This window comes from Taurulus bubalis, assembly GCF_910589615.1.
Source record: "Taurulus bubalis genome assembly, chromosome: 3".
NCBI classification, from domain to species: Eukaryota; Metazoa; Chordata; class Actinopteri; order Perciformes; family Cottidae; genus Taurulus; species Taurulus bubalis.
In genome coordinates this window covers 23,533,382-23,544,904 of record NC_136591.1, presented here as the reverse complement: position 1 = coordinate 23,544,904, position 11,523 = coordinate 23,533,382, and the positions used below count along the sequence as shown (strand labels likewise).

General features: G+C 43.5%; 1 protein-coding gene across 1 annotated transcript; it reads right to left on the bottom strand.

Moving 5' to 3' along the window:
- Window positions 1-363: 363 nt before the first annotated feature.
- On the bottom strand, window positions 364-9,883 carry LOC306733383 (adenylate cyclase type 3-like; the record flags this gene model as incomplete). Its single annotated transcript, XM_079214610.1, has 20 exons — window positions 364-543; window positions 687-811; window positions 911-1,037; window positions 1,175-1,291; window positions 1,395-1,541; window positions 1,933-2,091; window positions 2,280-2,361; window positions 2,525-2,796; window positions 3,497-3,613; window positions 3,916-4,003; window positions 4,153-4,314; window positions 4,411-4,487; window positions 4,655-4,762; window positions 4,941-5,100; window positions 5,184-5,342; window positions 5,713-5,840; window positions 6,682-6,793; window positions 6,914-7,050; window positions 8,215-8,364; window positions 9,203-9,883. 20 exons carry the CDS (start codon window positions 9,881-9,883, stop codon window positions 364-366), a joined length of 3,288 nt encoding a protein of 1,095 aa, XP_079070736.1.
- Window positions 9,884-11,523: the final 1,640 nt, after the last annotated feature.

Below are 11,523 nucleotides of genomic sequence, written 5' to 3'. Positions count from 1 at the left end.
AAATAAATAAACAAAATAGATTCAACAAAGGAAAGTACTTTATATGTTATAAACTTGTTATTCTCATTGCAGGAGCTCCGGCAACTGTAATCTGTAATCCGGCAATCTGAATTATGTACAACTATAAAGAATCAGTTCATCTTATTAAATTTATTTGTGTGTGAAATGGTATTTTACAGTTGTAATGCGTATACTAATATTATTTGGTTGTGTTGGTCTACTTCCATATGCTTTACATTGCTACAGAGCTTATGAAAAAGATATATGTCAGCAACCTGTGTATATGAGAGAAATGGACCGATTGGACATTATGCAAGCCCAGGCTTATCTTTTCATTAACAGCTTTTCACCAGGTGAGAATGTTCAAAGGTCACCGACTTGGTGCGGAAGGGCAGTGGTCACTGGACCACCATTGCTCCTGGGTTTGTCTTTTCCTTTCATGAAGAAGGTTAGCAGCTCCCCTTTACCTTTGACAAATATGGGCCCTCTCCGGATGAAGCGGAAGCCATAAGCCTTCAAGATGTCGTAGCAGTCCTCCACCACCTGAGGGCAGAGCGGTACATAACATTTAAAGGAGATGGATAAAAGCAGAATTTTGAAGTTGAAAATGAGCATGAAATAAATAAATAGAGTTATAACAGGATACATTCAAGTGTGTTATATGTAAGCTGTTGTGTCTGTGCTACCTGGATGTTTCCCATCACTCCGGTGGACTCCATTCTGCTGGCTACATTGACTGTGTTGCCCCAGATATCATAGTGAGGTTTACGAGCTCCGATCACTCCAGCCAAAACTCCCCCCTTATTCAGACCTAAAGGGGATTAACATGCAATCATGAACACACACGCGCAGACACACACGCGCAGACACACACACACACACACACACACACACACACACACACACTAACCGATTCGGAGCATGAAGTTGTTGAAGGACTGTTTGTTGAGGTTGTTCAGGGTGACTTTCATCGCCAAGGCAAAGTCTGCCAGGTCAGCGAGGTGCTGCCAGCGCTCGATCAGTGACTGGTCCTCTGGCTGTAGAGCAACAGCCCAACTTTCACAGTTACTATCACACCGCCACATGCATCACCAGTTTAGATAAAACAGCACAACAGATTGTTATACCTGCCACAAGGTATATTTATAACATATAAGCAGTTTATGTGTCACACCTTGCGGTTGCTGTATTCATTTGTGTTGCTCTCTGGGGTGAGACCTGATGCAGCCATGTAGGTGCTGCCTATTGTCTTGATCTTCGTGATGAAGCGGAACTCATCCTTGTCTAGCAACTGGTGGAAGACGAGCGCATCAGTTAGTAGTTAGGTGTTTAATACCTGGGAGCTGTGTCTCAATGTGTCGACTACAAGCTGTGCAAACGCAGCTGGGACTCACGCTGTCAAAGTCGGAGATAATCTCATTGAGAATCCTGAGACACTCAAGGCCTCCGTTGTTGATGCTCTCTTCGGTGTAGAAATCAGAAAAGTTGGGGATGGAAGCAAACATCACACCTGTTTCATTGTAAGACTGGCTGTACAGGTCCTACAAATGACAAATTGCATGATGTTAGTTTGCTTCCATTGTATATTGCTATATTTATAATTCATTTTCACCGATTATAAGACCAGAGGAAAGCTTCGATGTGTAATTTGGAAATACGCCACAAGATGGCACTGATATGCAACATATTGCATTGTGATGAGGTACAGGCATCCATACAGTGATTTATTAAATATTTAAATAAACACAATTATATTGAGTTGCTTTATAGTTATTTCTGTGTCCCCTGAAGAAGGTGGAAGCTAGAATGGCTTTTAAACAGTATTGTGACCCTCCTCCTTCTCCTTCCTGACATTTCTTTTCTTTTTCTCACTGCCACCCAAACACCCACATTCCTAGATCACACTGTAACTTGGCACACGCTCGTATGTACCTCGTCTCTTTTTTTAGAGCCCAGGAAGTGTTTGGCCACGTGCTCCGGCAGCATATTGGTGACCAGCGCTTCGTTCCAGCGTCTCATCTCAAACACCCTCTCCTTCTGGTCGTGCACACCCATCTTCCACAGGAACAGCTTCCTGGACTGAATCTCCAACTGCACACACACCCCAGGGTGGGAAAGTTGTATGGAGAAAAAGAAAAACCCATTATAGACATTTCATGATTGCTTTGCACGGTTACAGGAAGCTGTCCCCTGGAGGTGCTGACTTTAAAAGGCTGTAGAAGACGCAGTGGGTCAGCAAAGTGTGATACAGTGTGGGAGTATAGGAGACAGTGACTCACATGGCGGGCAAAGAGGTAGAAGCAAATCATCATGACAATGATCATCACGGTCATGAGGTACTTGGATGGCACTATGGATGTTCTAGAAACAGGCAGAATAATGTATTACAAATGTATTTTATACACAACAAACTAAAAAAAACCTAAATATAGCACAATAGTTATTTACTGGCTTATTTATTTAAGTATTTTAAATAAAATGACATAAAAATAGATTAATTGATCTGCTTTACCCAATTTCTTACCTGTATGAGGCAAACTGTATGTAGTCATGCAGGTCATATATGTCCCGCCAGCTGTAGATATTGACAGCTCCATTTGCCGTGACGACCAGCACCATGAGGCCCAGTTTGATCAGGTGGCTGACCTGCACCAACATGGCGGTGGCGATGAGTGACATCACAGCCATGAAGCTGTAGTGCTTTGGATTCTCCGCACAGCCTCGGTCACCAAAGGACTCCAACACGGGGCCAGAAGTGCTGTTGAAGACTCGAAGAGACGGTGGAACACAGCTCAGCTGTAATATCAGGGATGAAGGGCATGAGTCATGTTCACTTTACAACTGTTTTACAGCCCAGTATTAATAGCTAGGACGTGACGTAATGAAACAATTTCAAATGTGTTTAATGCTGGCACATTTAGTGTATACGGTTGTTTCCCTTTCACATTAAATAAACTGTTTGAACTATATTTTCACAATAACACTGTTACAATGGCAACAATAGGGACAGTGGGACTATTTTTTTTTTTGTTGAGCATTTTCGTCCCACTGTGCCTGTCACCTCCACATGGCAGCTAAGACAGAACAATGAATGTTCACTTTAGCGTCCTCTATTCTTGTCAGACCTCGAAGGCAGCGGTGTGTGTATCAGGCTGCTCCCTGTGGGACCGTGACAAATGAGCCAGCAGGCAGCAAGACAGACAGCTAATGGACCCCACTGGGAACATGTAGTCAGATACATGAAAGGAGGTGATGGTTTGAAGAGGACAAAGCGGAGACACACCAATGGAAAGACACACACATTAGGGTTGGGTGATAACGACGATATATATAGTTTTTTGCATTATTATGATGATGTACTTTAATGCCCTGGATTAGCCAAGCAACAGATTTCACAATATGAAAATGTATTTAGCTTTTGTGAGAAAACCAACCCCTAACACACACACACAAACACATTCATGACTGCATTGTATAAGAGTTATAACATTCGTACCATGTCAGCGATCACTGCCATCGTAAGAACAAATATGGCCGCCATGGCCCATGTGTTTCTGGCCCACCGCGTGCGATCAATCCACACTGAAAAAGACACCATCCTCTTGGAGAACATCTATGAACAACAAACATGTTTTACTTAATGTCTATGTATACTTTATACGATCCCATTAGTCTCATGTCACAAATTACATTTAACAAATCTGTTTGTGCCTTTAAGTAGAATTTTTAGAGATTTGACTCATTGGAAAAAGGACAATTTATCAGTGTTAAGTGTGCCCCTTTCTGATGATTTACATCCGCATCAGATGTGGTTAACAATGTTGTTCTTGAGCCAAAAAAGACAAAGAAATGAACAAATTAAATTTGTATGAATTTTGTTTCCCATCGCCACAACCATGGATTCTCTTTCCTCACCCTGGGAAAGATGGCAGCCAGGGAGCACACTGTGAGGATAAGCAACAACACCTCTCCTATTGCCAGAGTCACATAGTTCACAGCCAACCTGGAACAAGAGCACACATCATCAGTCAATTTTCAACTTTACCTTTTCTAAGACACTATTGGTTCATGAATTAACAGATGTCTAAGGAACATTTAAATGTGTGTATTATTATATGTAATTTGTATGTAAATGTGTGACAAAGTACTCACAGTGGGTCGATGAACACCTCCATCGCCGTAATGAAGAAGAGCACTATGATGCAGCAGCAGAAGGCAGCTCCGCTTCGCTTCTCCTTCTCTGAGGAGTAGTGCTCCTCCAACTTCGCGTCCACAAAACGCAACGACAGAGGGTTGATCTGGTGATCCTTCATGCTGTGAGCAACATGGCGAGAAGTCAACTCTCTGACTTTGTATTTGTCATTCTTTGCTTTTACGATATTTTTTTGTCTGATTGTCTGATTTTCTTACATTTGTTGAGTTTCTCTTTCCAGCAGCTCCTGCTGCAGCCGTCTGTTGATGACTTGTTCCTCGACCATCCTATTCCTCTGATGTTGTCAACATGGAAAGAGAGATTGGATCGGTAAGATTAACAAGGCTAACCATTTTTTTAATAATGTCTGTGCATTTAATGGAATGTAGAAACATGTGTATGTTTCTATGTATGAGGTATCAAATACCTGACTTTATAGTTGACATTTTAAATTTAAATTACCTCCTGTCTAGACTCAGTGGGCGTGGATTGGGGTGAGGCTGCGTTCCCATTGGTCGCTGTAGTGTTGATTAACTGGTTTGAATTTCTGTTGGACAACATGCCTGGTTTCTGAGAGCAGAGAAGCAGGGACAACTTCTGTTAATGTGATTAAAATAACTTGAATTAACACCTCCCAGTTCAATGACTCCGCAAACAGTTTACATCCTTGTCTGTCCAACACAATAAAACAATAAAAATAGGTAATACATTATAATGATAATTTCCCTGAAAGAAAGAAGTAACTTACATTTCCACTGAGCCCATTCGCCACCTGTTTAGGCACTAGGACTAAGTAAGTGTCGATGCCTTTCTCCAGCAGGTACTCGCACCTCCCTCCTCCATCCCCCAGCTCCAGTTCAAATTCTCCTCGCAGACTGTCCTTGGTGGTTTGGGAAATATGCACCCTCCTGTGTAGCACACAATCCTCTTGAAATAAAGTGCACGAGAGAATTTGATTGCTCACCCCGACAGTGAAAAAAGGCGTTCTCACCCAGGAATCCCCCCAGATTCCATCTTATTGGCCACAGTGACATCAGTGGACCAAACGTCAAACTGCCACCTCTTCTGCCCGAGCACTCCTCCGAGCACGGTGCCCGAGTGGACGCCCACGCGCATGTCCACTTCCGTTTTAGTCTTCTCTCGCACGTACCTGGAGCACGAGGGAAAGCGGAGGAACTCCGTTGTATCGTCATTCGTTGTTCATGTCTCCATGGCTTCATCCATATTCAAATATTCTCTTCTGTCTAGAAATTGTTGACTGCAGAAATATCCCGACCGTTCTCCTAACTCTTCACTTCTTCCTTTATATATTTTTCTTGTGTAAACTTGTATAACTTAAAAAAAAAAAGATATTTTCATGATTCCCTTTTGTCTCATACACGAGATATACAAATAAACTGACCATGATACAACCTCTACATCGCCACTATCCCTTCCCTTTACTTATGCTTATGTCTTTGTTACATCTCTTTTGTCGTATTTATGTTGTATTTCTGGGTGAAAATAAAATCACTACTCACGAGATGGCGTCTACCATTGCAAGGCCCATCATTATGGAGCAGGCAGCGTGGTCATCCCTGAAGTCAGGAAGACCACAGATACAATAGTAACAGTCTCCGAGGATCTTAATCCTCAATTGGTGATGTTCCTGCAAGAGAGCAAGAAACAAATTAAATGTCGCAAAATAAATCTAGAAAACAGAAATATGAATGTAAAACCATGGAAAATGACATATCCATTACAGCTACAAAACTACACAAAACAATGTGCTGTTATTGTCTTGATCAAATCAAGGAAGAGAGACAAGCACATGGCGCAGTGATGGACTCAAGCGGTCTGAGAGGAACGTGTGAAAAATATATATAAGGGCACCAGCTGCACATACTAGCATGCAAAAGGTACCGCAGAAGGCACTTCATCACATTTTCTTCACCGGAACAGCAAACTAGTGGGCCCTTCATCACATTTTCTCCACTGGAAGAGCATCCTAAAAGGGCACTTCATTTTGTTTTATCCACTGGAAGAGCATCCTTAAAGGACACTTCATCCCATTTTCTCCATTGGAAGAGCATCCTTAAAGGGCACTTCATCCCGTTTTATCTACTGGAAAAGCATCAGGGCACTTCATCCCATTTTCTCCACTGGAAGGGTATCTTATAGGGCACTTCCTAATGTTTTCTCCATGGTAGGGGCATCCGTGAGGCCACTTCATCCTGTTTTCTCCACTGGAAAAGCCTCCTAGAGGGCACATTGTCCCATTTTCTACAATGGAAGGGTAGCTTATAGGGCACTTCATAATGTTTTCTCCATTAGAGGGGCATCCTAGTGACCACTTCATCCTGTTTTCGCCACTGGAAGGGCATCCTAGAGGGTACTTCATGCTTTATCTACTATAGGAGCACCATATTTATCTCAGAGTTGACCAGTGACATGGAGAGTACAATGAATACAGTTAACTACAACGAAGACACAGGAAAACCGTCACTCACTTCTGCCAGTTTATCGAAGCGGGCGAACAGTTCATTAAGCAGCTTTACAAGCTCATGGGCGCTACAGGTTGAGGACAGCTGGGTGAAGCCCACGATGTCAGCAAACAAGATACTGGAACAGAAGGGAAGAAGTTGCAATGTGACATTTAACAAGCGGCTCAAACCTTCCCGTAACAATGAAATCATCAAACCCCCCCCCCCCCCAAAAAAAAGCAAATTTTGTGATCCCGACCTGACGTTTTCATGGCGGTACATGTACATGGTGTTGAACTGCTGCTGCTGGACCTCATTCTGATCGGCCTGGCTCTTCATGCCCTGCAGCATCTCATCTGCGATATGTTTGGGCAGTATGGACAGCAACAGTTCCTCCTACATGGAGATAGTAGAAACACTGTGAGTTTTGTCACATTCAGTGCTGACAGAAAGAATAAATGCCTATGTATATTGCAGTATGTGTGTGTGTGTGTGTGTGTGTGTGTGTGTGTGTGTGTGTGTGTGTGTGTGTGTGTGTGTGCATAGCATGACTGAGGCAGTAAAGGGATTCTCAAAAGATCCTGTCAACTGGTTGACTGGGCCTTCATGTCTTCTACCAGGACCCCCCCATGTAAAGGCAATTTGGGAATTATATCTATAATCTTTTTGTCTCTCTATCCTCATCTACATATCCACCATCATTCTCCATCTTTTCCACCCCTGTCTATAATAAACCACTCTCACAGGTCTGGACTCCTTTTTTCCCCATAGATTGTGAAAATCTCGGAAAGAGTGACAAGAGAGTGAGAGGAAATCCAATAATAGAACTAAATGAATACAAATAAAGGTTGGAGACAGTGTAGGTTACATTATCTTTGTGTTTAATAGATTAAGTTATGGATTGCCATCAAATTTAAAATACTGTCACCCTTTTGACATGAGAAAAAAAATACATAATAGCATAAAACGGCTGTGAAGGAAAAATGTATCATTGTCAGTTTATTAAAAATGTCATTCAAGCCTAACACTTCCATGCCTAATATGTGAGAGTGATACATAGTCTACATCTATCTTACATACATACATAGTCAATTAAGACAATTAACTTACACAAAAATTGACAAAAATCCTTTTCATTATCGAAAAAGGTAGCTGTAAAAAGGAATAACATAGAAAACGCAATACTAAAGGATGAAGGCGAGAAAGGAAATCAAGAGCAATAATCAAATACAATAAACATGCTTTCAAAATATCAAATAATATCTTCCCACAATTTTGGTACAGGTTCTGTTCTCACAGAGCTCAAGCTGACTGTATTGTGTCCCTGACGGTGGCTCCGTTGGTGAAAACAAGTCTCTTGCCGAGCAAAACACACAGTAATTAGGCAGCACAGGGCGTTCTGCTGCACAAGTGTGTTTGTGTGCAGAATGTGTGTGTGCGTGTGTGCTCAAATAAGGAAATGTATTATCTCATTAAGCAAAGTATGCATGTGTGTGTGTGTGTGTGTGTGTGTGTGTGTGTGTGTGTGTGTGTGTGTGTGTGTGTGTGTGTCCCACTTACCTGCTGGGTGCTCTGCTCTTCTAGCGTGAGTTTGACCCCTAGTGACTGACGGGCCTCCAAAAAAGCCGTCCTGTACTTCCTGTCCGCCATGTAGTACGACATCACACCGACCGTGGCTGCGCACAGGTTCAGCATCCAGTTGGCGAGGAGCTGAAGTGAGGGTCAGAGGATGTGTGTTCGTATACATGGTCGTTAGTGTCCTCATACGGTCGCTTTGTAACCACTGTCTGTAATTCTCCGTGCACGAGTCAGCCATGTGGAGCCAGCGGAAACAGACTCGTCAACTCTCGAATTTGGCACATTATCTTTTTCAATAGGGCATTGCAGTTTCCACATTAAGATAGACGAAGCCTCAACATATTTTCAACGACCTATTTAGACAACAGTTCTGATGCCCTTCCTTTCAAGAAAATTGTATTAAAGTGTAAATTAATTTTCTAAATGGTTTCATCAAAATTTCCTTTTTTTTGTCTGCAATTCACATTTTACTTTTGGGTCATCATGGGTAAATGCTGCATTTTGTATGACCTGTATTTTTATTGTGGTATAAAATACATTTTTGACATGCACAAAGGCAATTATAAAGCTTCTGAATGTATATAGTGTCAGAATATTAAGGAAACTAACTTGGATTCATTGTATTAAAATTAATGTATAATTATCAAATTCATTTAAAAGGAATTCATATATAATGATTGATCCAAATTCAAAAAATGTTATATGGCCGTGAGAGCACATTTCATTTTGGGAACTAAGGTCAAATCAAAGTGCTGCATTCTTTGCAGGCTTTGTGTTATGGAACTGTTGTTTTGTTTGCGGTGTGACTCAAAGCCAACATCTATTCACCTGTCTTTAACACCTCCATTTCTCTAAAACAATGGTTCCCGCTTTGTCTTATGACCATGGCCCTTGCTTTCCACACCATGTGTGACACGGGTCTCTTTCATCCTCAGGTGCTCTGTGTCCCTTTACTGAGGGCCATATTTACCTGTCTCACCAGCATGGACCCCTGCAGGTCATCCTCAAACCTCCGAGCCACGGTGACCCCCTGTACCAGGGTGTGTATCCCACAGGAGATGGCTGTGAGCCGCAGCAGCGGCACCAGGTTCAGCGGGAGGGTCAGAAAGCTGCAGAAACTGAAAAAGGCCTGCCAGCCGGCGGCGTCACTGCCTTGGGGGAACCGCTCGTAGTTCAGACCCAGGTAACACAACACGTGGACGGTGATCATCAGCCACAGAACGTACGGCACCGCTCCGCGTAAGACGGGCGACGCGGGCAGCATCTGGAGCCGGCACAGCACGTAGAGTGCAATGTCCGCAGCCAGCCCCACCACTGCGACCATCACCAGCGCCAGTTTGTCCCGCGTGTACACCACCACGCTCATGAGGATGACAAAGCTGTTGAAAAGAGCCGCGAACGCCGCCAGCATGAGCAGGTTCTCTTGTCTCTGTCGGCGAAAGTAGTTCTGGTAAATTCTCTCCAGTGATTCTGGCGCAAAAGTGAGGCGCACCGCGCGCGGCAGGCAGCTGCAGCAGCCCGCCTGGAGCACGGTGACGTCCCGCGAGCGACCCGCTCCGTGTCCCGGGTCACTAGGAATCTGCACCGAATACTCCACTGAGTACTCTGCGGACGGCTCCGTGTCTGTTGTGTGGACCCGGTTCACAGACATGTTCATTTAATAAAGGCAGGCCTCTTGGTTCATGAAGTAATACTGTCGCGCATTAATCCTGAAGTGCGCAAAATGCCAGAATCCATGAAAAAGTTGTGATGCATCCCATCTTTGTGCATCTTTTGGAGATATTTACATTGTTAACTTACTTGTTTACTAACTTTTATTTTAATTACATCCCAGGTTGTTATCAATGCCTAGTTTCACCATCCATAAACAAATAAAATGCTTACCTTTTGAAATTATTTCTATGTTACAAAATTCTATGGTGCTATTAACTTCCTTAGAAGTATATCAGCTTCTCACAGTCTTGGAGCTGCTGCCCCAAGTCCCCCGGTTGTTTCAGTGGAAAAACTTCTTCTTTCTTGCTGCTGTGGTTATGTGTGCTGTCATGGCAGACCCTGAGCCACAGGTGGATATCCATTTGAATGCAACATATCATCTCTTCAGAGAGGGCAATATTAGTTTATAGGCGGAGGGGCATCTTACTTTCATGTATAAATCCATGTTTTTCTTAATCATGGTAAGATCTGAAGAACAGACTCTACCCTAAGATGCTCTTCAAGCTACTGATTCTCTCTCTCTCTCTCTCTCTCTCTCTCCCTACTCCCCGAGCCCCCCCTCCCCCTCTTTTTTCTAAACAGAAAGTCCTCTGTTACTGTTGCTAAGATGAAACCAAAGTAGCTGCCACCTTGCAATCATGTCTTGGGAAATGTGACAATGCTGGTGCGAAGAAGTGAGGAAAAGGGATCCTTACAGCGACTGTCAAACAACTGACTCTTTATCTGATTCTCCAGTGATTTACAGTAATTAGTACAACGATATTGACAAACAGCAAATAAATACAGATGCATGGATAACATTTTATTTCCACTTTATTCATCACTGCCAGCCTCCATAATACGATTATGACAATATTGCCAGGTTTGATCAACAAGCAAATGTGCTTTTTATGGATAAAAAAAAAATCTGATGCAAATGAGCTCACATTTAAAATATACATTTTACACATGTGTAGACTTGCAATAATGCAATAATCAACTCACACACAAACACGCATGCAACGCTTTAGTGCTTGGCCTTGGGTTCAGACAGAGATTTAAACCTCGGCCTCAGTCAGTCTCTGTGTGAGTCTGTTGTCAGCGGAGATTTCCCTATCATGCCACTAAGAACACTTCCCAAAGCCAACAATATAGCCACCAGAATTCCCACAGTCCCCAGCCTCCCCAGAGCTGCGGTACCCAGCGCTGCAGCCCCGAGTGCCCCGGCTCCGATAGGCGCTGCTGCTGCGGCGACCGTCTCCATGCCGATTCCTTTAATTAGCTCCGGCCCCGTGAGAAGGCCCCTTTGTAGATTCACCTGAGTGTTAAACGGGCTCTTTGGTGCACCCAGAACGAACGACCCCACTGCAACGAGGGTGATCGTTACAAGTTCTGATGTTGTCAGGAGAGTCGCTTTGAGTGCCACGCCGCGCATTGCCAGAATTGCACCAACAACTACTGAACCCAAAGCTGCTAAAGTCCAATTTCGAGTCCCGAACGCCTTCTTTGCTGCAACGCTTGCGGCTCCGAGAGACACCCCTGCAGCTGCGGTTGCTCCTAACGTCCCCCCCAAGCTGCTCCGGGTCCCCAAAGAAGAGC